Source organism: Delphinus delphis, chromosome 15, assembly GCF_949987515.2.
Source record: "Delphinus delphis chromosome 15, mDelDel1.2, whole genome shotgun sequence".
Taxonomy (NCBI): Eukaryota; Metazoa; Chordata; class Mammalia; order Artiodactyla; family Delphinidae; genus Delphinus; species Delphinus delphis.
Genome location: NC_082697.1, coordinates 57,032,523 through 57,058,559, shown reverse-complemented (window position 1 = coordinate 57,058,559; position 26,037 = coordinate 57,032,523). Strand labels below are relative to the sequence as shown.

At 43.2% G+C, this 26,037-nt stretch overlaps 1 protein-coding gene across 2 annotated transcripts in view; it reads left to right on the top strand.

The window, feature by feature from the left end:
• The window catches only part of GRIN2A (glutamate ionotropic receptor NMDA type subunit 2A), a 364,371-nt gene that overhangs the window by 289,553 nt on the left and 48,781 nt on the right, over nucleotides 1-26,037 (top strand). For both annotated transcript variants that reach the window (XM_060033044.1, XM_060033045.1), the window contains exons 7-9: nucleotides 355-480; nucleotides 4,291-4,520; nucleotides 13,283-13,443. In XM_060033044.1, the coding sequence (XP_059889027.1) occupies nucleotides 355-480; nucleotides 4,291-4,520; nucleotides 13,283-13,443 (517 nt within the window). The remainder of the gene's footprint in view (nucleotides 1-354; nucleotides 481-4,290; nucleotides 4,521-13,282; nucleotides 13,444-26,037) is intronic.

The window sequence follows — 26,037 nt, the reverse complement described above, 5'->3', positions numbered from 1 at the left end:
TTCTATAATTACAGAGGACCCTGTAGCCTCTTGGTTTGCATTTTAACTTTCTCCCTTGGTCTTATCATTATATTTTGTTTTTATTATCCTTGACCTGATTTGTAAAATGTCATATGCTTTTCTGTTTTTATCCTATGATGTGCATTCTTATAAAACACCTCAAATATTTTGTAGAATAGAGAATGATTTAAATGTATGAATAAACAATGACTAGCTTCTTTTGAATGATCAGATTCACATCAGAGCGGGTTTCTCAGTGAGTCTGCAAATGGCCCTCTAGGCTTCCTGCTAGCCCTGGTTGTGAGGAGGCGCTCACTGACCATGTTTCCATCCCTCCGGCCTGTTTACCTGCAGAACCATTCAGCGCCTCCGTCTGGGTGATGATGTTTGTGATGCTGCTCATTGTATCCGCCATAGCTGTTTTCGTATTTGAATACTTCAGTCCTGTTGGATACAACAGAAACTTAGCCAAAGGGAAAGGTGAGACTAGCTTCATAAGCATGATTCAAAGTCAATGCTATGTAATTTACTTTCAATGAAGAGTTCAGATTTAGAACACATTATCCTATATTGCCTTGCTGTACCATCGTATAAATCATGCTGGGTCATTGATATTACTTGCAGTGCCATACAAGTATGGGTTATTCCCTTCTACTGAAAAGAAGGGTAAACTTAAAAATGAGACATTTTAATCTTGCTATAATGTGGAGTCGGTAGTTAAGTGAAAAACTACCGATGTCTGCTGAGAAAGCATATTTGAAAAAGTTTTCTGGCAGTTGTCAAAATGTGCATCAAAACAAATGTTAAAACTACTAGTGAGTCTCAACGTCAGTCTATGCAAAGAAAATGGTTTTATAGAATCTAGGCTAAGAACATTCTCCAAACTGCCAAATCTGCTCACATTCGTTTGATGATAAATATATAAATATATGATAAAATGGTGACTTTCCCCAAACAGTTACATTTTCCTCTTGACAGTGCCTGACCTTAGTGCATTGTACTTGATAAAGTGGCAATCAGTAAGTAGAAAATTGAATTGGGATGCATTCATCGGCCATAACTTTTTTTTTTTTTTTTTTTTTTTTTGCGGTATGCGGGCCTCTCACTGCTGTGGCCTCTCCCGTTGCGGAGCACAGGCTCCGGACGCGCAGGCTCAGCGGCCATGGCTCACGGGCCCAGCTGCTCTGCGGCATGTGGGATCCTCCCGGACCGGGGCACGAACCCTCGTCCCCTGCATCAGCAGGCGGACTCTCAACCACTGTGCCACCAGGGAAGCCCGGCCATAACTTTTTAAGAGGCTCCCACATGAACCATATACATAAACACATTACACAATTTTGAGTGAATTTTTCTCAATGCACAACACATTCTAAGTAGATGGTATCAGAAGGGTGCCAGGACGAAATCTCTTTCCTGAAAAATGACTTTAGATGATGGAAGACGGCAGATCTTCAAGGTACAGTTATTCAAAAACAAGGCACTTTAATTTGCCATATGTTCTTTTTGCTTGGAAGATTCAGTATTGGAAAGAGCCAGCAGGTCACAGGAATCTATTGGGAACTTAGTTTTACTGAAATCCTCCCGCTTCTTCTTAACCACTGTTACCACATAAACCACCTGCCGTCAACCAAATGTAGTTAAAATGCCACAAGTAATCACGTTGTGTTTAAGTGGGAGAGTTGCCAGCATTTCACTAAATGGGTAATGTAATTAACTAGTAAGAAGCTTTCCAACAGAGTGGGTCCTGAGGCAATGTTCTATGGGTGATCATACTGCAGGAGAGTAGATATTTACGTTTGCAAAATCAGAGCTTGTGTTGTTTGTGAATTCGTGCGTTTATTTGATGAATATTTCCGGAGTACCTGGTACCGGAGCAGGGGTTTAACGTGGTAAATGGGATGGAGATTTCCTCATCCTTGGGCCACAGCGAATTTAGTTGTGGAGACAACACGTAAACATATAAGTGAATAATCACAGATTGTAATAAATCTCAAGAAGAAGGGAGAAAAACCAAAGTGAAGTGATGGGATATGGGCGCTTCTTAAGTATGACGGTCCAGCAGGGAAGGGCTTTAGGAAGAGATGACGCTTGAGTTCAGACCTGAAAGATGAGAAGGATTCAGTCCTATGAAAAACTGAGGGAAAAGCATTCCATGCAGAGGGAACAGCAGATACAAAGGCCTTGGCATGGGCTCAATCTTGATATGCTCAAGAAACAGAAAAGTTATGAGTAAGTGAGGTAGACAGTGGTATAAGATGAAGTCAGAGGGATAGGCTGCTGACTGTGGTAAGCATTTCAGCTTTTCTTCAAAATACAATGGCAGGGAAGAGGCAGAATACAAACCTGTACGGTGTGGAAAGGTCACTTTCTATCTATCTATCAAGACGATGGGAGGGGTGGCAGCAGTGGAAGGAGGGAGACCAGTTAGGAAGGTGGTACAGTTTTCCAAGAGAAAGAACTGCAGTGCTTTAGACTTGGATGGAGAGAATGGAGATGGAAAGAAGTGGATACATTTGAAATGTATCTTGGAAGATAAAAAGCTATCCAAAGGCCACCACGTGCTGAAGCACACACTATTGTGCAGGAAGGAACCTAGCATGCAAACTCCTTCCATCACCTGAAGCCTTTTTGTTTTCTACTCATCCGCATGTAGAAACCCTCAGGAAATGACAGCTACTTATTTCCTTGCACAAAATAGTTTTCTGTTACATCTTATTGTCCTTTATGGGGAAAATTATATGACCCAGTAATAGTCTTCATGAATCAGGAATTCCCAAACGTCTTGGACAGCTCCCTGCAACTGCCCATTTCTGATTCCCAAATAGCTATCACTTCTGATCAACACGCATCCCTAATAAAATTAAGTAGTTCATGAAGTTTACTGGATTGACTCTACTTTTTTACTAAGAATTCTCAGCCTCTTGGGAATAAGCCCAGAAGATCATAAAATTAGGCAAAGAAAAAGAGGAGAGCTTGAAACTGAGAATAATAGAATTAGTTGCCTTCTCTCTAATGTGTTGTATATGGATATTGTAAGTATCGCGATAGCCTGAATTTGGCCTCCCATGTGCGGAAAGCTTGCTTCCCAACTAGGCTCTCTGCCCAGAACTTCGTAACTTCCATCAATCTGGATTCACTGCTGCCACTTTATTTATTGCCCACTCTGTGTGCATCGCCAACTGAAGTCTAAGTAGATCATTTTTTCATATCTTCATTTACTTAAATGACATAAAAACCTTCTGTTAAAGGAAGACCCTTTTTCCCATGAAATGAGGGCATAAATTGATTTTTTTCCCCTTGCACAAAAACAGACTTGAAAGCTCTAACATGTGTGTTTTACAGCCTGCATATTCCCCTGCCCAATAAATTTTGGCATATTGTTCTGCCTCTTTAGTTAAGTCTGTTGCAAGGAACACTTAAGAATCTTAAAAAAAAAGAATCTTAAGAATACGCTGAGGGAGAAAAAGTGCTGTGATATCAGAGTTCATTTTCCATGACCCTGCAACCAAATGTCTTCCATCTGTGAAGTGTTGGAAGAATTAAGCTCTATTGTTCTGTTCCTTAATGTCTCCATTTGGAGAGCGTTTTAGTTTGGTTTAATTCCTACGTTGTGCATATCTTACATCTGAGTTTGAACAGGAGCCATGGCTAGGAACAATCAGATTAGAATATCAAGCACCAGTCCCTCTGAATTGCATGGTTCTTATACGAAAGCACATCTGACGAATACCGAAGCAGCCCCCATGCACATGTTTTTGTAAAGCTCTGCTTCCCCAAATGGAAATCAAATCCACATTTAAAACAGGTCATAACACTACTTCTAATTCAAACCCATGTTTTGCATAACCATTTTCTTCCTTCTTCCCTCCCTCCCTCCCTCCCTTCCTTCCTTCTTTTTTCCCTTTTTCTTTTTCTTTCTTTCTTTCTTTCTTTCTTTCTTTCTCTCTCTCCTTCCTTCTTTCTTTCTTTTTTCTCTCTTTCTTTCTTTCTTGTTCTTTCTTTCTTTCTTCCTCCCTCCTTCCCTCCCTCTCTCTCTCTTCCTTTCTTTCTTTCTTTGTCTTTTTAGAAATGTGGCAAAAAGCCAAATATATAGAAATGTGGGAAGAATGCTAATTTTTAAAGAGAAAAGGACTCCTTGTGTGTGTGGTTCTGGGGCAGTGATGGGACACGCTATGATCTAAGTCCGTCTTCTGGCAGCCTTCAGTGTTGCTGGGGCCACTGCATAGTATCAAACACTCACCAGTGTGCATTTTGAGGAGGCGCTGAGAATGTCCTTCCTGTCATTTGCAGCACCCCATGGGCCTTCTTTTACGATTGGAAAAGCTATATGGCTTCTTTGGGGCCTGGTGTTTAACAACTCCGTGCCTGTCCAGAATCCTAAAGGGACCACCAGCAAGATCATGGTGTCCGTGTGGGCCTTCTTTGCCGTCATATTCCTGGCCAGCTACACGGCTAATCTGGCTGCTTTCATGATCCAGGAGGAGTTTGTGGACCAAGTGACTGGCCTCAGTGACAAAAAGGTAAGGTCACTTCGCTTTTGTCTCTGCCTGAGGGGTTGATCTTAAACGTTCTCCCCTCAGAGGAAGTAAATCAGACTCTCATCCAAACCCATCAACTCTAAAGTACAAAGCCAGAGGATTTTTTTTTTCCTCTTAACTCAAATGGGCATATTTCTAAAAGTTCCAGGAACGGAAGCTTAAGCTTAGCTCCTAAGTCTTAAAGTGTCTAGATCTAACTTGGAAACGAAGTTTCCCCCGTGGTCGTTTCTCACACTTACATGACTGTGTTGATGCTTCCTGAGGTCTGTGACTCATGTTACATCTTAGGCTAGAGCTCGTCTTGCCAAGGAGAGTATGATGTTGAGGGAGATCCATTAGCCTTGGATCAGGAGAAACTTGGGGTGAAGTGAGATGCTCTCGGCTGTAGGTACCTCCTAGTTTTGTGACTTCGTTTGAGTCTCTTACGTGCTCCATGCCTTGGATTCTCTGACTTGAAAACAAAAGTCCTCTGTAAGCCCTACCCAGAGACAAAACTGACAGCTCCTTTTTACTATGTAGCCAATCAACCCCATCACCAGCACTCCTGACTCACCTGAAATTTCTTCAAGGGACGCAAACGGAGCAGGGAGGTTTTTCATTTCCCACCGGTTCCTTTTACTCAGACTCACCTTCAATCCTCCCTCCTGGGGCTGTGCTTCCCACATCAGGGAGATGGGAGTGTTAACACCTGCGCTCTCCATTCTCCGCTGCCATGTAACGAAGTTTGCAGGGTGTGAGTAGCTATTCAGAAACCTGCAGGGAGGAAGAGGTAAACTGGGTATATCTTCCTATTGAAATTTTAGTTTCAGGAAACAAACCCTGACTTGCTAAGCTCAGCAGTGTGGGGACTGCAGCACTGCAAAGATTTTCTGTCTTGTATGTGGGGATAATTTGTCTCTTTATAAAATCTCAGTATCATGTCTTATTGGCATGAGTCTGCATATATCCTTTCAGCATTCATCAACAGACTGCTGAATAGAAAATCAGCCCATGAAAAGACTTAACAGCTTATCCGTGACTTACACGGTGGTTGAAAGAGGTACAGAGGGGCCTGTCATCAGAGAGAAGGTGAGGGATTGGAGTCAGTCACCATCACAAAAGCGCCACCAACCTTATGAGCAGGTGGCCTCTCTGATGGCTCCTCCTTGGAAATGCCACTTGAGTAAATGCCACTCTCTGCGTCATGGCGACAAAGCCCTGCATTATCTGGCCCATCCCCCCATGTCCCCTCCGCCTTGCTTGCTGAGGCCCTCTCTCCGTTCCTTAGACACTCCAAGTGCATTTCCACCACAGTGCCCTTGCACTTGCCATGTCCTCTGCCTGGAATGTTCTTCCCCCTCTGTTCTCATGGCCAGCTTCTCCTTGACTTTCAGGTTTTAGGGAAACTATCACCCCTTGGGAGAGCCTTCCTGGTCACCATGGTGAACTTGGCAGCCTGAGCTTGTGCTCCCATGAAACTTAAATTCCAGTAGGAAGAAATAAACGACACACAAGTAAACGCAATGGAGAAGAAAATTCCAGGCAGGAATAAGTGCTGTAAAACTGATGAGATTAAAATTGACTTGGGGGAAGGGGATGTCAGGGTTATCTGACACTTAGTAGATGCTCAGTGCACACTTGTTGATTGAACGAGAAATGCACGGTGTTGGATGCTGCGGGCACCCTGCCTGGGGCCTCGGATCCCTTTCTCAGTTCTGTGTGCCCAGCCTCGCCTTTGCTGACAAAAGTTCATACCAGGGACCTTCAGAGGATGATTACCTTGGGGCACTGAAATGGTAAATGCCTGGATATTTTTATGTCCCCCAAATCTTGCAGTTGCCTGTAACCAATGGCTAACCAGTGTGAGAGTACAAAAGCCCAGCTGTTCTGTTGCTTCTAGGCAAACTCGGAGGTGCAGTTTACTCTCCAGAGCTCCCTGCAGGATCAGGCCGAGGCTGAGACTTTGCTCACAATCACACCCTTGGCTGGCTTCCTCACCTTCCCTAACCTTCTTCCCCCGTGTCCTTCCTGGTTTCTCCTGGAGCCCTGCCCTAATACATCATGCTCACCCAATTCCTTGGCTCACCTAAAGCACATGGCATCTGGGAGGCAGCAGAGAAAGCCCTACACTCAGAGTCAGGAAAGTTGGGTTCCTTTTCCTCTCTGCTGCATACTAGTTGTGTGATGCCTTTATTGTTGGGTAACCTTGCTGGGCCTCCTAGTTCCTCTCTGAACATTTGGGAATCATAGTTGTGGTAAGGATGGAAGGAGGCTGCACATGTGAATGTGCCCGGTTGCCTGTAACTGTTATGCGATTCCATCACATCATGGGAGCAAACGTACAGTTCCTAGAATAAGTGACCAGAGATACATTGGAAGCAGTGGGAAACCAAGTTTTGGATAAGAAGATTCTTCAAGAAAGGAGTTGGCAGCGTATTATGCTTTTTGTTGCTATTTTCAATAGCAAGGGGGAAAAATCCCTTGCTACCTAGTTTTGGGTCTAATAACATGACTGCTTGCGGGAAAACTAATTAGAAACACTAATAATTAGACTGACCTTCTCTGATTTGGAAACATCTAGTAACAGATACCATATCCTCATGAGATACAGCTCAGTTTCCATGCTCAGAGTGTTAGCAGCAAGCAGATAGCTCTTTTAATTAAATGTTTGATACAATTAGATAAACAGCAAAATTCCTAGAGTAAATAAGCTAAATGCTCCCAGAAGATTAATGGCAAATATACCAAGAAAGTCTGCAAAATCAAAATCTATATTGAATCAATTTATTTGAATACTGTATACAAGTGTTCTTTCTTTCTTTTTATCATGAATACCTATGTAACAGCTCAGGTTTATAATACTTTTAAGCCATTTGCATACTTGCTGTGAAAGAAGCACCTTTGGAGCCCACGGTGTGCTCAGATGAGCTTGGGGTTAAATTATACGTAGGTGAATTCATGGGTAGATGCTCCCCTAGGAATTATTAAAGAAGTTGGAATGTTGGTGGCGACCCTTTCCAAAATGTTGGGTGTTACTGTGGTTGGTGAAATCCATCCCTGGGAGGCAGACTAATGTAGTGGAAAAAGCAACACCATAGGGGTCAAATGGATCTGGATTCAAATCCTGACCTTGCCATATAGTAGTTGTATGGCCTTCAGTGTGTCAGTATCCCCACAGCTTAATTTCCTGATAGAGGGGGTTTAATACCATTCTGGCAAGGTTGATACGAGGATTAGGAATAATCCTCACACCGTGCCTGGCACATGGTAGATAATCCTATTATAAATGGTATTTCTTCCCTCAAGCCTCCTCCCACCCCCTCCACTACCTCTCCCCTCTCCTCTTCATCTCCCTCGGCTCCCTCCTCATGACCATCACTATTGCCTAATTCGAAGCATTCCTCACTTCTGGGGTCTGAAATATTATTGCACTGAGTTGGCCTTTTGTGACAGCAATAGAGGAAATTCAGGGCATGTACCTTGTGGATGAGCCCATAAATGTGTTCTCGGGGAGTTGTGCTGGGTGAGCCTTGTCCACCATTCTTATTGGTTGAATGGAGGCCTCTGAGCCTCTCCTTCCTCTTAAGGACCACAGCAGTTTGATGCTACATCCAGAAGCATGTGGAGCTCACCAGTGGGAGAAGACCTTACTAGAAACAGGGGCTTTAGTACCAGACATTCCTTACTTATGTCCACAGAAGATAGATATTTTTAATAATTGTGTATTTTTTGGTTCATAAGAGAAATAAAGAAATGTCCTGATTAATTGCCGCATTTTTCCTAGAAGTTTTACTTCCCAGACCTGTATCTCTACTCCGTCCGTCATAATGCACTTGCTATGACTTATTCGCTGGAATGACTCTCAGACCTACTCACATACCAAATGGAAAAAAGTGTAGAATACACTCCTCTGATCTTCTGTTCTCTACATTGGAGGGAAACTGGATCCTTTATTTGACTAAAGTCATGCTGGGTAACAACAGGTGATGAGGTGGTGTTTATCAAGCATTAGGGGATGCCATTAAACACTCTAATTGCAAAAGCAGTCTTCAGTTTACAGATGGAGAAACAGAGGCTCAGAGGGTTTAAGCAAATGCCCCAAATGTCTCAGTTCTAAAGTAGCAGATGAAAAGCCCAAGGCCAGGTGCAGCCAGCTAATATGAACCATGAGGGCGACCTTGAGAGAGAAGCTGTGAGGAGTTCTGCTGACACTGGGCTTCATGATTACATTGCCCTGTGGTCTTGTTGATGGGGGAGACCTCTGCACCACCCCTTCCTGCACTGGAGCCCACATTCGTTTCTTCCTGCTTGCACATGGAACTCTCTGGGAGAATGTTGCATCAGAAATCATTCCCCTAAGAAACACAGAGTGTGCCCTCCACCCTAGGCCCTGGGATTCCGGCGATGAGTCATCCTTGCCCCTGCTTTTCACACTGTAGGTCATGACTCTTTAGGGAGTCATGAAATTAATTTAAGAGTTGTGACCATTAAAATAGTAGATCACCATGGATTACATCAGAATACATCCTAAGTAGAAAGTGTGTCTTTACAGGGTGGAGATGGAAGATGTATTGTGAGTCATGCTTTTAAAAGTCTGACAGCCTTTAGTGGAGCAGGAAAGGTTCCTAGGTCTGGGTGCCAGGCTGAATTTAGTGTGGGTGAGGGTACAATCAAGGCCAGAGAGGTGTGGAAATTCATCACCGAGGCCGAATGTCTGTCTCTATCGCTGTGCAAACCAAACGCAGGGAAGGAAGGGAATCTAAAAGAGCTGCGTGTCTCCTCTGCTACAGATGGTGAGTGAAGGGGAAGGCAGTTAGGCAAATAGGCCATCAGATGTCTCGGGAGGTTGGGAGCGGCTGCTACAATGACTAGATTCATGAGCAGTGCTGCTGCCTCTGTGCCCTGAGCAGACAGCTGCTGTGCAAACAGGACTGGGCTGGTGCCTCCCCCTTTTAGGTGGTGAGTTGAGGCACTGCTTGCCTGAGTGAGTGCAAAGAGCATTTTCTGTTCACAAACACACACTTGTACATACACACACGCTCCCAACACAAGGTGCCCAGCAGGAGGATCTCACTGGGACAATGCATGGCCACTTCCCCCAAATCCAGTTATGGCTGCTTATTAGGCGGCAGCGTGCCTAATTTAAGGGGAGCAATCTTCAACTGGAAAGTTTAATTAACAGTGAAAAGAAGTGTGTGTCTAGAAAGAAGAATAGTGTTTCTGATTAGCCTGACTCTTGGGTAAACTTGGACACTTCCTCCGGCACTTCTCAGTTCCGTGGAAGACATGCTGATGTGGAAATCTGAGAGACCTCTGGATCCCAGCCTTGGTTCTGCCAGAGATTTGCTGGTTGTCCTTCCCTCTCTGGGTCTCAAGGTCCTCACCTCTAAAAGAGGAGAGGTCACTAGTAATGGTCTCGGAGGAATGATAGAGTTCAGACCTTAGGTTTGAAATCTGGGCTGCTGTTTACAAGGAGCGTAATCTTAAGTAGGTCATAGAACCTCTCTGAGCCTCAGTTTCTTCATCTGTAAAATGGAGCCTCAAAGATTAGCTACCAGGCAGGGTTGTTGTATTAAATGAGGCAGTGTTTGTAAAGTTTTCAGCACAGTGCTGGCCCCCAGCAAATCCTCAAAACATGTTAGTCACTATAATCATCACTTTCTAGTTCCAGAATTCCATATTTCATAGAAAAATGAGGCCCAGGTTACTTTTTTTGCCCACGATGATGGCAGAAATGACGAGTAAGAGTAGTTTTATTTTTGAGTGCTTACTCTGTTGCAGGCACTATTCTAATTACTTGACAAAAGTTGTAGTTTTAGGTCTTCCCATTGACCCCACATGTGTTTCCCACTCTGCAGATGGAAAATAAGTGGAGGCAGCGGGAAGTAAGGTGGCTTCTCTAAGGCCCCACAGTCTGTAAGGAATAGAACCTGACTTTGGAACCTGTGAGGCTGAGCTCACACTTGTAACCATTGCCTTGTGCTGCCTCTAGATTTTAACTGTATTTCTGGGACTTAGACCTAGTTCTCTGGACTCCCAATCTGGTTAGGTTGCCCCAAACACTGAAGGTGTGAACAGATGGGGAGCAAAGAAACTTTTCTCTACCCTTCTAGATGGTTCTGCCTGGTCTAAGAATTAAATTGACATGAGGCAGATTAACAGGAGAAAATCTAACTTAATTTCATACATACGGGAACCCCACATATATGAGAGGTTCAGAGACAGAAAGGTAAAATGAGGTAGATGTGCCGTCCTGAGCTAAGGAATAGGCTAGGGGCCTGGGGCTCCAGAGGGGAGGAGGGCAATTCACAGGATGATGAGAAGAGCAGACGTTCAGTAATTAAATGTTTGCCTGTCACAGGTCATAAAATGTTATTTCTGGTAATAACTCTTATTATGGGCGAGGCCCCCAATTTAAATTCTTTAACAGAGCAGAGAAAGTTCCTCTTGAGCCCACAGGGTCTCAATTGCCTTCAGCTAAAAAATAAATCATGTGCCAAAGTGGCACAACTAGGGGGAGGGATAAATTAGGAGTTTGGGATTAGCAGATACAAACTACTATATATAAAATAGATAAACAACAAGTCCTATTGTATAGCACAGGGGATTATATTCAGTATCTTCTAATAAACTATAATGGAAAAGAATATAAAAAGAATATATATATTCTTATATATATATATCCATATATATATATGAATCACTTTGCTGTATACCAGAAACTAACACAGCCTTGTAAATCAACTATACTCCAATAAAAATTTTTTTTAAAAAGAATAGAAAAATTCGGGCTTCCCTGGTGGTGCAATGGTTGGGAGTCCTCCTGCCGATGCAGGGGACACGGGTTCGGGCCCCAGTCCGGGAAGATCCCGCATGCCGCGGAGCGGCTGGGCCTGTGAGCCGTGGCCGCTGAGCCTGCGCGTCCGGAGCCTGTGCTCCACGGCGGGGGTTGGGGGGTGGGCATGAGGGGGGCACACAGCGGTGAGAGGCCCACGTACCACAAAAAAAAAAAAAAGAACGGGCCCAGCCGCTCCACGGCATGTGGGATCTTCCCAGACCGGGGCACAAACCCGTGTCCCCTGCATCGGCAAGTGGACTCTCAATCACTGCGCCACCAGGGAAGCCCCTTCACTGGTGAAGTTTACCAAACAGTTTTAAAGGAGAATTAACACCAATCCTTCTCAAACTCTTTAGAAAAATAGAGGAGGAACACTACCTAACTCATTCTCTGAGGCCAGAATTTCCTTGATACCAGACTAGACAAAGGAATCACAAGAAAAAAAATGATAGACCAGTATCTTTTTAAAATATTGATGCAAAAATCCTCACCAAAATACCAGCAAACCAAATCAAGCAGCAGCATATAAAAAGAAAAATATGCCATGACCAAGTGAGATTTATCCCAAGAATGCATGGGTGATGAAACGTATGAAAATAAGTCAATGCAGTACACAACGTTCATAGAATGAAAAAGCAACCACATGATCCAAGTGGCACATCCTGGGGAGGCCTGTTCTGACCCCCTTCACAGACAACATCAGCCAAGCAGGGAAACCCAGTAGAGCATGGACAGTGAGCCTTTATGGAGGCTCAAGAGGCCATACCAGACATGGGCATCACCGGGAAGCTAATGGTTAGTATGGACTTCAGCTCAAGAAACGTTCATGGAACCTGCCATTATGCCTGGGTTGTGTTAGGACCACAATAAGTATTGCATGCATGCATGAGCAAATGAATGAATGATGGCTGGAGGGTGAGTGAATGACATAGAGTCTTTGTACGGGAAGAAAAATGATTGTCCCTCTACCCTTCCAGGTTCTACCCTCCATAAGAAATGACAGATTTAACAGGAGAAAAACATGTATACCATCTGTATGTATGGGAGATACCCAAGAAAACTGAGTAACTCCCCGAAATAGCCCAAACCACCAGCTTAAGTACTATCTTCAGCTGAAGACAAAAGAAAGATGTAGGGTAATGGGAGGCGTGATGGGGCGTGGGGGGAGAAGGAAAGGCCAGTTCTGGGAGGAGACCAGGAAGAGCACAGTAAGCAAGGGCATGGTAGTGAGGCAGATTTAAGTTGCTGCCTTTTCCATGGATAAGAGTTTTAGAGATTTAGTCATCCTCTTCCAGATACAGAGAGGAAGACACCCTCACAAATATAAGAGTTTGCCTCTTCCAAAAGAGTTAACTTCTACTCAGTTTTCAGAGTTTCTCCTGTGTCTGCTGTTTCTTAAAAAATACCCAGGCCCCAGATAATACGTATGCCAAAGAGGCATATTTCAGGAGTGGCAAATTCTGCCCCCCTTTGTCATTTTCTGGGTGAGGTGAAAGAAATTGTAAATGGGGTCCAGAGAAGGGAGTGATTGGTGAGGATCTCAGAAAATTTCATGATAAGGCAGATGAATGAACTGAAGTCATACATTAATTCCAGCTTAATCAGCATTTCCTGAGCACTGCCTGTGAGCCTAGGACTGGGCTGGTCTCTATAATGGAGACGAAAACTTCCATCCAACAGATACCTATCGCACACCCAGCCAGCCCCTATGCTGGGCACTGAGGAACAGTAAGGAAGAAGACAGACACTGTTTCTGACTTCCTGGAGCTCCCAGACCAGTGGAAGGTGTGATTAAGTAGAAAGGAAGCACAAAAATGAGTGGGTGTTTACTGTCCTGTGCTAGCACGTGCCTATGTGTAACTCCTGAGGCAAGACAGAATGACGGCTGATTCTTCCTCCTCCTCCTTCTTTCTCTGTCTCTCTTCAGTTTCAGAGACCTCACGACTATTCCCCTCCCTTTCGATTTGGCACGGTGCCCAACGGCAGTACGGAGAGAAACATTCGGAACAACTACCCCTACATGCATCAGTACATGACCAAATTTAATCAGAAGGGAGTAGAGGACGCCTTGGTCAGCTTGAAAACAGGGTAAGGATGACGGTTTCTTTTGCTCTGCAGGCCTGCCCATCCACACACCTCACAGAAAATGACTGCACGCCTTGCCTTTGTGCTTGTCTGCCCCCACTGTTGTATGTTCTCGAGAGCCGAGCTGGAAGTCAAGAAGGCCCCCAGTTGAGGGCTGCTTTTGCTAATCTGATGAGTATCACAAGCTTCCTTCTGAACTGTGTTAAGAAAAAGCAAATCCAGGACACTTTGAAATGCAGAGAACCAGAGGGGTTTCTTAAACTGATAAAGAAGTTGGTCCAACTCAATGGGATATTTTAGCCAATAGGGAGATCTAAGGAGATGGAGTTTATTTAAAGTGGTGAAAACAAAGTACTGTAAGTTTTCATCTGATTTTAGATAGGAGTTTATGGCATGTAGCTTTCTGTGAAAACTAAGAGTGTCACATTGAGGAAGGAGAAAGGAAATACGGAGAGAAAAGCTGGGAACTCAGTCTCTCTAAAGGTACAGCTAACGTTTCCGTCTGCCTGTTGGCATTGTGGAGGATAGCAGACACGAAATAACTGAAGCTGTAAACAGAAGACCTGTTTTATGACCTTGGACAGTTCTTCAGTCACTCTCATCCTCATACATAAAATGGGAATAATGATAGGACCTAATTCATAGGAGTTTTATGAGGACTAAGAGAGAAAATTTGCGGTAAAACATTTCGGACAGTGCCTGGCACAGAGTTAGGACATAATTGCTAGTGTTGTTATTTGCTGTAAAGGTTAAATTCTATTCCATGGACTCTTCAACTTTTTGAAAAGTCAGGGAAGTGTGAAATGTGTTTTTGAAAGGGTTCCATTAAAAAATATTCTGGGGCTTCCGTGGTGGCGCAGTGGTTGAGAGTCCGCCTGCCGATGCAGGAGACACGGGTTTGTGCCCTGGTCCGGGAAGATCCCACATGCCGCGGAGCGGCTGGGCCCGTGAGCCATGGCCGCTGAGCCTGTGCGTCCGGAGCTTGTGCTCCGCAACGGGAGAGGCCACAGCAGTGAGAGGCCCGCGTACCACTAAAAAAAAAAAAAAAAAAGATTCTGTTTTAAATGAAAGGATTGTTTATTAAGGAAAGTTTTGCTTATCCAGAAAATTTGCTTACGTGGACCATCTCAATCGTCAGGGATCCCTGGCAAGTAAAGCGGGATGTAGTGCATTCTCCTTGCCGATTAATGCGCAGCTTCTTCCTGTGGGCTGTTCTGCAGGCCCACTGCGAAGGCCTTGCTGCTGCTTTGTGTCTGGTGGGGCAGAGGGGGCCCCTCTAAGCCATCAAGCCCGGATCTCTGCATAATTTCCAGGAGCTTTGGCCAATGACATTTTGTCATTTCAGTCTCTTTGGAATCTCTTCGGTATCCCAACAGGGGCTGGGACAGCATTTATTTAGAAGCTGAACCCATTTCTTATCTAAAACTCATTCACACACTGCTCATTCTGGCTTGGAATGACTTTTTAAAACTTTTTACTAAAAAGCATGACAAAAAATGCAGAAAAGTACAAGTATTAAGTATACCACTGGATGACTTTGTCCAAACTGATCTGACCATCCAGTTCAATTAACAAGATGTCACCAATTCCCTACAACCCCCACCACATACACACACACTCTCTCTCACACACACACACACACACACACACACACACACACACACACACACCCCTCTTCCAGTTACTATCTTTGTAGATCATCCTCGCTTCTAAAGCAGTAGATTCTTTTGCCCTGTTATTCTAACATATAATAAAATCATACCGTATGTTTTCTTTTTTGTTTGTCTTTATTTGACTCATCATTCTGTTAGTGAGATCACTGTGTGTCATTCCAGTTCTTTCATTCTCGTTGCTGTGTAGAATTTCGCTGTGGGGATATACCAAAATGCACACATCTTTTCTAATCTTGATGAATGTTAGGGTAGTGTCCCATGTGGGGCTATTATGAGTAAAGCTCCTAAGGGCTTTCTCCTACATGTCTTTTGTTGTACAAGTGAGTACATTTTTCTTGTTATATACCTAAGAGTGGAAATTGCTGAGCTATAGAATGTGGTATGTTCAATTTTAGTAGATACCAGAAAAGACAAATTTTTGATGACTTTGCAGCTTAGCCATGGGTATGGGTTTCTGTTTGTTTTCACTGTGGTCTTTTCATCATATATACTGTTGCTTTGGACAAACCATGAGCATAAATGTGATGACAATGGTTAGAAAAAATGCTTGAAGGCTGGCTGTTTCCCTCCTCATCCATCTGCCACCCAGAGCACAAAATGGGTTGTTTTCTTTCTTTTTCACTTTTTTTAAACAATGCAAACAAAAAGGAGTAGAGAAATAGAAACCATCCCTGGCCATAAATTATACAAATTGTTCTCGGGAAGCCATATAATAGTTATAACATCCATCTTAGCAAACTTGGGCAGATGGTGGGTTTACCCTATATTCAATCTCCCATGAGGGGGATGCATGACACATTACTTTAAACTCAGAAACTAGAGCTAAAGGGGTGTGAGTCTTTTCTTTTTAAGAAATAACTACATGCACCCTTAGGGGTGAGGACATTCCTGCTCATTCCGGGAGATTCTGTCTCAGTGGAGTTAATATCAGGGGAAAACACTTACATGTTTAACAGGTTCCTCAGTGAATTATTTAAGTTATTTAAATTAAATTTTGAACAGATAGTACATTTACACGATTCAAAAATCAAAAAGTAGTATATAAAAAGATAAAGAGTGAAGAGCCTTCCTTCCACACTGTTCCTTATTCGCCTAGTACCCTCCATAGTAACCACATTTACTACTTTCCTGTGTGTCCTTCCAGATCTTTCTCTATCAAAGCATAAATAGCTACAGAGTTAAGTTTTAAAGATTTATAGTCTTTCATCGTGTGAGTGTATCACACGGTATTTAATCAGTCTCCGACTAATGGATATTTAGATCTCATTTTTTCTTGTTACAAACAATACTGCAGTGAATATCCTTACCTATGTGTCACATCCAATGTCAAATAAATTTCTCGGACTGCTGGGTCAAAGAGTACACGTGATAGTAATTTTGACAGACATTGACAAATTTCCCTCCCAAGGAAATTCACCTTTACCATCAATGAATGAGGGTACGTATCTCCCCAAAACCTTTGCCAACACAGTGTATCATCAGTCTTCTGAAATTTTGCTAATAGGTAAAACGTGACAAAATATTTTTTAATATGCACCATCTTGTTATCAGTAGATTTTTACCAAATGTAATGAAAAGCCTTCTGCAGTTCCTTTTTTGAAAGTGTGCCTTATTTTTTTCTGTTGATTTGATGGTTTTTCTTATTAATTTATCTGTTAGAGAAATGAGCCCTTTATTTGTGATGTGATTACAAATGTTTGTCCCAGTTTTTTTTTTTTTTTTTTTTTTGCGGTACGCGGGCCTCTCACTGTTGTGGCCTCTCCCGTTGCGGAGCACAGGCTCCGGACGCGCAGGCTCAGCGGCCATGGCTCACGGGCCCAGCCGCTCCGCGGCATGTGGGATCCTCCCGGACCGGGGCACGAACCCGTGTCCCCTGCATTGGCAGGCGGACTCTCAGCCACTGTGCCACCAGGGAAGCCCTGTCCCAGTTTTTTTGCTGCTGTTAGTTTGTCTTTTGAGCTTGTAGATATTTTTTTCCACAGAGATCTATGTTTTTTGTGGTCACACCTATCAATCTTTTTTATGGCTTCTGGAGTTTGAGTCGTAATTCAAAAATCCTTTTCACTCAGGTTACAAAATAATTTTCTCCTGTTTTCTATTTTGGTGGCATTTTTAATATTCGGAATTTTTCTTGGTGTAGAGTATGAGAGATGAATACAACTTCTCAAATGATTATGAGAACCAAAATTTAAGAACTGCCACCACTGAACTGCACCAAGATCTGACAAACTCTTTGTGTTGATCATATCTGCTCATCATCCCGAGACTTCTGTCTTTCAAGTGTCTACTACACCACACTTAGTTGCCTTTTCCCTCTCCCATCTCATTTGCTTCTAAAATTTTTCATTATGAAATACATTACTTTAAAATATGCAATGTATTATGAAATAATTTTACAAGAGTAAATATCATGAGGGTGTAAGGAATAATAAAACAAACTTCTCATGTAATAATAATAATAAACTCCAGCTTTAAAAAATAGTTATTCCCTTCCTTCACCATGTACAACATCTCTAGAAGTTTCTATCCCTCTGGAAGGTAGAGGGAGGTACCCTGTGTGTTTCTGAATTGTTGAATTTCAGGATATTCCTACCCCCAATACCCTTAAATCCAGTGAGGCTTGGCTTTAAAATCCCAGAGCATGTAGCTCAGCTACTGGGTCCTACCCCTCCACCCACAAGTCTCAGTGATATCTGTGGCTTAGTGAATATATGTTCGTATACGCCAGGGTCAGTGAAATGGGGAAGCTTCTTTATGGGTTGTAACTTCCTGGAAGAGTCTGGGACACAAGAGGGATTTTGCATTATGGTTGAACGAGGGTCCCAGCTTGGTTTGAGTCTGGGCTCTATCATTAGCTAGCTGTGGCCGTAGACAAGTCATGTCACCTCTCTGAACCTCAGTTTCCCTATCTAAAAGGTGAAAGGGCTGGATTCTCCAATCTCTGAAATAATTCTGAGATTCTTTTACTTGTGTCAACACTCGAACACTTATTTAGAACTTTCCAAAATACAAAATCCAGACAAACCACAATTATAAACAGCTGTCATTTTTGCAGAAAGGATTTAAAGTAATTCTCCAAAGCTGGGTGTCTCCAAGCCTGGCCAATGGACCAACTCTACCTGAATCAAATGGTTACTTGTAAAAACGCAAATTTCTGGACCCAACACAAGACCTTCTCTTTAATGATGGAGCCTGTGAATTTGCATTTTAACAAGCATGCTGCTGCTCCAGGTGATTTTGATCCAAGCTAAAATTTGAGAACTACTATTCTAAAAGAGTTCAATAAATACATTACGCATATAAAGAGTAAGCCAGCCAATATAAACATGTAGCTTATCTTCGGGATGCAGAATCACCTAAGAGCATAGGGACAGAGAACTTGAAACTGAGTTGTTAAGTGTCACTTGAAACTAAGTTGTTAAGTGTCATTGTTTGTTGAAATGTGTAATAAATGGAGATAAAGTATCCCAGAAAATATCAAGTAAATCAGTGAGAAAATAGGATTTGCACCGAATGTGTGTTGTACAAACATTGATAGGTAAGGTTTTCCAGGAACAAGTCTGTTCTGACATGTGGGGTTCTCCCTAACCAAAGGCGGACGGGCATTTCATGACCCCAGGTTTCTACACCAGCGTTTCGCAAAGCGTAGCCTGAGTCTGAATCAGTAGGGGTGCTGATAAAGATGTGCATTCTTGAGCCGCACTGAGCCAACAGAACCAGAATCGCTGGGGCAGGGGCCTGGGAATCTGCATGCGGTATCAAGCGCTTCAGGCGATTCTGACGCACACTAATCAAATTTTGGGACCATCTGCTTTAGAAGAGGGAACTGCAGCTGAAATGAGTGGGGAGAGTTAGGTTTATAAATGCTCAGTCATCAGAGGCTGATGTTCTCCAAGCAGTTTTGGCAAGTAGGCCAAACTGCAAGCGTAGCACTTACGCCAGATTTCAATTAAACAGTCAACATTCCTACGACTCTGAAGAGGCTAATATTTGAAGACATAGTGGGATGGTTTATGTTTTTTATTTTAACTGGTTTTCATGTCCAATTATGTGTATATAAATCTATGGAAAAGTCCCAGTTTCCTTTAGAAGCTTTAATTTTCGGCATCAGGCCCCCCAGTCCCCTGTCTGATTTCATTTTCAGCCCAACAGTGTTGGGAAACAGACGGGCATCTTTTGCCTTCACTTACATTGAGTAGTTTGGGAGAAGAATTGGAAAGGAGGGTTGCCTTTTGCCAGTAGGCATTTTTCTACAAGGCCCAAACTGTATAATGTGTCTGTAAAAATCAAAGGATGAGGGTGGTCACATCTATTTGCAAGTGTCAGAACTGTCTTTATTGAAGAGGTGAGCACTGAACCCCTGTTCTAAGACACAGCTTCTCCAAGCCTGTAGGGGTGAGGAATCCCTGTTTTGAGAGGTTAATTCATTGAATATTGAGAGATGGTGTCCTGTGAGGAATGGACAGGACCAAGAAGAGGAAGGGCTCAGAATGAGCAGAGGCGTGGAGGAACACCAATTTAGGTTTGGATGAGTTAAGTCGGCAGTGCCTTTGGGACAACATCATCATATTTCATCTCTGCGTTGATTGAAACCTAACAATCTGTGAGATGCAGCTCCAGGCGCTTCACGTGCATAATCTCATTTAATCCTCAGAACACTCCTAAGAGCTGAGTACTATCACTCCTATGACCTGAGTATTATTATTCCTTTGAGCTGTGTACTATTACTCCTATGCGCTGGGCACTTTAAGCGATGAAGAACCTAAGGCTCTACAAGGTTAACTAATTACCCAACACGCTCTTTAACTAAGAACTTACATTGTAGAATCATTGACTGTAGGAGTTGGGCTTGCTTCCCAACTTGGCAATGCCAGGGAGGCAGCTGGATATATGAGGTCAGAGCTCAAGGGAGAAATGGAGACCGAAGTTACATATTCTATTATTGGGGAGGAAGAAATGTTCCTCTACCCTTCTAGATTCTTATGGCCGGTCTGAGAATTAAACCGACGTGAGGCATATTAACAAGAGAAAATCAAACAGAAGTTTAATAACCTGTATACACGAGAGAGACCTGAGTAACTCCAAAATGGCCAAACCCTCACCTTAAATACCATCTTCAGCTAAAGACAAAAGAGGATGTTGAGGGTAGTGGTTTGGGACTTCAGAGGGGAGGAAGGCAATTCATATGGAGATGGAGAGCAAATGTTTGGTAAATAAACACCTGTTGGACCAGGCAGAGACAGTGTCGTACACTCTGATCTCTAGGCCCTGCCTAGAGTTTTCCTCACCACACTTAGCCCACCGTATTCTCTGCTGGTAGCTCTAATCTGGGAACAGGCCCTCAATCTAGTTCTTTCAGGCAGTTAGGAGGAAGGTCAGAGTTTCTTCTTGAGTCTTTTGGGCCCTGATTGTTTTCAGCTTGAAGTAATCTGCATGCCATAGAGATTCTTTGCGGAGGTAAATTTTATATATATGTATATATGTATTTAATATTGTATATAATATACATGTATTATATAATACATAATTATCAATTGACAATCTGGGAGTTGATAAGATCATAGCATCCTTCTTTCCATCCTCAAAGGAAACTGGTCCAGGGATGTTGAACTTGCCAAGGTAGACCAGGAAGGCATAAGGATGCTCATAGATGTTGAGTTGCCATGCAGAGCAAGTTCTTTCAAGGGTGCCATCTGAGCATGATTTATGAGCTATATTTTGTCAGTCAAGCAGAATCCCACTCAGAGGGTTCATTTCCAGATGCTGAGTTCGATAACAGGTGTAGACCTCAAGGTTCGGTGAGCTGTTCTCTTAACTGGAATAGCGTCGTCTCCAGAGGACATCAGATCTACAGTGACCTGGTTTCTGAGATCCACCCCCACACTGCAAGTAAAGCTCAGAAATAATTGCTACCACATCAGAGAGGTAGGAATTTTACCCTTAATAAAAACTCAAGGAAGCAGAGACATCTTTTTTGTACTTGAAATGATCTCTTGTGAAACTCCATTAAAACTATGTGAATGGATGTTCAAGGCCACCCATAAAGTATTAAAAATAGAAAAAAATGGGAGAAAAGTTGAATAAAGTGGGATCCCAATTCTGTAAAGATGGAAAGAGAAGGAAAGAGAAAAGAAGAAAGGAAACTGAAATGAAATACATCAAAGGTTATCAGAGATATTGCTAGATGATGAGGGTTGTGGGCTTCTTTCTACCCCTTTTATACTTAACACATTTTCTGCAACAAAAGTATTACTTATAATAAGAAGAAAAAAAGTTTCTTCTGAACATAATTCTTCAGTTCTTCCTGCATTTCCTTCGGAGATTTGTACGCATGTTCATAGTTTACACACAGTGAATCGGTGTCCATGCAAATCTATTTGACTTTTCTCAGTTAAATCTGTACGGTTTTGTTGGACAATTATCACATTTAATGACTAGGAGATATTTCACTGAGCTAGAGGAAGATTGATTAATTTAACTTTTACTGCTATGCATTTTCATCATACCTTGTCTGGCATTGGAGGGCCCTCCAAGAAATAGTTATTTCAGAAACCTTGCTGATACCATTACTGTACCAATTTGTTCACAATGTCATCCTACCTCATTTCTCAGACTTCTGTACAGTAAACAGCATTGTCTTTCTTCACTGTAAGGTTCTTTTATCTTGTGGACAACGCAAGTCCTGTAACTTCTTGTAGTGTTCTTTTTGCTTGGGTTTCTACATAATTCGGAGCTTAATTTATGATCTTCTGTTAGCAACTGCGGAGAGCTTATGGCCTGAGTATCTGCTTTCAGACTTCCCCTAAGCCCTTACCTGCTATTCCATCTCAGAATTCAGTTCACTCAAATTGCTTTATCGATATGTTTAAACCTTCTTCTACTGCAGTTTGAATAACCTGCCTGAATTGTTCTGGGATCTAAGAGAGGTATTTCAAACTGATAGATACCATTTACTGGGAGCTTACCTATGTGCCAGGTACTGTTTTGAATGCTTTGCCTGCAGTATCTTATTTAAACCTCATAACAACCCTACAAGATAGTGATTTACAATCGAAGAAATAGGCACAGAGAGATTAAAATAGCTCGTCTGTGGTCACACTTGCTCCAGAGCCTATGCTTTGAGTCACAACTTAAAATACTAAATATGAACATTCCCGTAACAGTGCACAATTAGCCTATTTCTAATTACGCAGTATTATACAAAACCAAGAACTAATTTTGTTCATAATTCAAAATGTCTCTTTTTCCTTTGAAAGTCTTGATACTGCTTTTAAAACGGTCAATATTTCTTCTTTTGTTGAAATGGAGAAAAAAAATGAACTCACAGAGGAAAACCAACCCAAAACAGGATGTACTCCTTGTATTCAGATACACGTGGTTAGGAAATTCTCCCTGGGGAGACTGAACAAGCAGGAGCTTCCTGGCAGATTCCATCTCCTTGTCTCCTTAGGAATCACCTCTGCTTATTGATTGTCAGATGCACATGGAGACTTCAAATGTGTCATCTCATTTCATCCTGATTCAACTCTGCCAAATAGGTGTTCTCTCCATTTTGCAGAAGGTGAAACTGAGGCTCAAGGAGCAGAAGCAACTTGTTCAAAGGTTACGTGATTGGCAGAGCTGGCATTCAGACTCAGCCCATCATCTCTTTCTACTCATGACATCTAACTGTCTGCTTGTCCTGACAAGTGAAGGATTCTGGGAAGGGTTGGACATCTTTGTTATGAGGCGTATGAGGCTAGGGGGGCGGGTGGGGAGGTAGAACCAGGGAAGTTGGCGCTCCTGCCCATCAGTGGCTCAGGTTTGGAAAACCTCAGTAGTGTGCTTCCTTTCTCTCCACTGTGAAAACTGTAAACAAGCTCCCACTGACCCAGGTGCTAAATGGTCTCGGTGTTGAAGCATCAGCCCCGTGTGTTCTCTTGCTCTAGCAGCAGGGGGAGGAGTGAGTTTTCCTGGTGCTGGGCTAGCTCAGGCCATGGGAGGCCTTAGCACAGGTTGGGAGATGCTGTCCATACCCCGTGGTGAGTGCTTGGGGCCTAGACAGCAGCCTCTGCCTTAGCAAGTCCAGCCTCATTCCATCGAGAGAAATGCAGGTGGAAGAGCAATAGGAATTCAGGTACCACACCTCAGCTTTCCCCACTGTGGTAGTTCCCTGTGGCTGCCATAACAAATAACTACAAACTTGGGGGTTTAAAACGAGAGAAATGTATTCTCCCCCGGTTCTGGAGTCCAGAAGTCTAAAAGCGAGGTATTGGCAGGGCCGCGCTCCGTCCGAAGGCTCTGGGGAGAAATTCCTGTCTCTTCCCGTTTCTGGGGCCTCTTGGCTTGTGGAAGCATCGTTCAGATCTCTGCCTCTGTCTCCATATGACCTTGTTCCTTGCGTGTCTCCTCTTTTTTCAAATATATTTATTTATTTATTTTTGGCTGCGTTGGGTCTTTGTTGCTGCACGCGGGCTTTGTCTAGTTGCGGAGAGCCGGGGCTACTCTTCGTTGCAGTGTGCAGGCTTCTCATTGCGGTGGCTTCTCTTGTTGCAGAGCACGGGCTCGAGGCGCGTGGGCTTCTGCAGTTATGGTGTGTGGGCTCAGTAGTTGTGGCTCGCAGGCTCAGTAGTTGTGGCGCACGGGCTTAGTGGCTCCACAGCATGTGGGATCTTCCCGGACCAGGACTCAAACCCGTGTCCCCTGCATTGGCAGGCAGATTCTTAACCACTGCACCACCAGGGAAGTCCCTCCTCTTCTTATAAGGGATTCTTCTTCTAAGTCATCAGATTTAGGACCCACCTAAATCCAGGATGATTTTGTCTTGAGATCCTTCACTAATTACATCTGGAAAGACCCAATTTCCAAATAAGATTACATTCCCAGGTTCTGGTGGATGTGAATTTTGGGAGGACACTATTCAACCCAACACACTCCCTTAGGCACCAGTGTCCGACAGGTGTCCGACATGAGCACTGCCACAGAAGGCCCACCTCCGGGGTCTGTGGGGGAGGCCTCACCCCCCAGCGCTCCACCCGAGTATGCGCTGTGGGGAGTGACCTTGTAGTGCACCCCAATGCCCAGTGCACATAAATGCAGTACGGGCTCCTGGGTGTAGACCGCCACCATTGGGCAATGCGATTATTCTGCTAGCTAGTGTCCATCCCTGCTTCCTAATCTCAGTTGCTTAGTTGTCCTTGCTCTGTGCCAGACGCTCTTGTAAGCACTTTACCTATAATTCTTCATTTAATCTTCACAACCGCCCCGTGAGGGTTGGTACGTCCAGCATCTCCACTGTGTACACAGAGAAGCTATTGCTGGGAGTGGGGGAGAAATTTTACTCTACTCTTCTAGCTTTTTCCTGGCTGGTTGAAGAATTAAATTGACAGGAGATAGATTAACAGGAGAAAGTCAAACAAAACTTTAATAACATATATACATGGGAGAGACCCAGGAGAACTGGGTTACTTACCAAAATGGCCCAAGCCTCACCTTAAATACCATCTTCAGCTAAAGACAAAAGAGGATGTTGGGGGTGGGAGTTTGAGACTTCAAAGGGGAGGAAGCTGTTCACATGGAAATGGAAGAGCAAATGCTTGGTAAATAAATGTTTGCTGCACCAGCAGAGACAGTGGGACACAGAGAGGAGTCTGACCTCCAGGCCTTGCCTGGTTTCCCCCAACACACTTAGCCTGTATTCTTTGCAGACATCTCTGGTGGTAGCTCTCTTCCGGGAACAGACCCTTCATCTAAGTTATTTAGGCAGGTAAGGAGGAGGTAAAAAGAAAGGCTTCCTGAGTCTTCGTTTCTTAAAAATAATCAGCCTAACTTAGTCTTCATGCCTAAGAGACACAATTTAGGACGGCACATTTGGCCCCCTGCGCTGTCATGCAGAGGTTAAGTCCCTGGCCAGGCAAGTAAGCTTCAGAGCTGGGATTTGAACTGGCTGTAGCATTTATGCCCTTAACCACTATGCTGCATTGCTTCTCATTAAAAAATATATTCTCATTGTAAAAAATGCAGCTAAATAAGCATCCATTTGACCACGTCCCAATCCCAAATCACCCCCACCCCCAGCAGGTAAACATTGTTATCTGTCTGATATACGTGCCGTTTCTCCTAGACCTTTGTTAAATGCATTTGCATATATTTATATGTTCACACATAATTATAAAATTTTGTTCTGTGGGATGCTATCAAACTCTGTGCAGTAAGGCACAGTTTGGTTTTCAATTAATAATGTGGTTTTTTTTTTCAAGAGAAATTAAATTTATTTTGAGCTAAATTGTGAGATGTAGCAAAAGCAGTGCCTACCGTGAAATTTATGCCATCAACCAAATACACTGGTAAAAAAATAGATGGGTAAAGCATAATGCAAGCATCTACCTTAGAAAAAAATAGAAGAGAATATAACAACGAAGTAAGCAGAATAAAATTATAAAAACCAGAAACGAAATTAATGTAATTGTGGAGAATTGAAGGAGAAGAAAAATTTTAAGCTAGTTCTATGAGTTTTTTTTTTTTTTGGCTGCGTTGGGTCTTCGTTGCTGCACATGGGCTTTCTCTAGTTACAGCGAGCGGAGGCTACTATTCGTTGCGGTGCACGGGCTTCTCACTGCGGTGGCTTCTCTTGTTGCAGAGCACGGGCTCTAGGTGCGCGGACTTCAGTAGTTGTGGCGCATGGGCTTAGTTGCTCCGCGGCATGTGGGATCTTCCCAGACCAGGGCTTGAACCTGTGTCCCCTGCATTGGCAGGTGGATTACTTTTTTTTTTTTCCACACACACTGTATTTTATTTTTACAAGAGGAAAATAGACTGACACCAAGCATTGTAAATGGATGGCCACAACAAAAGCAACAATGATTGCAATTACCAAACACGAAACACACTCATACTGTGTCATAATATTGACATTCAGTCCAGTAATCTTCCACTCTAACAGCTC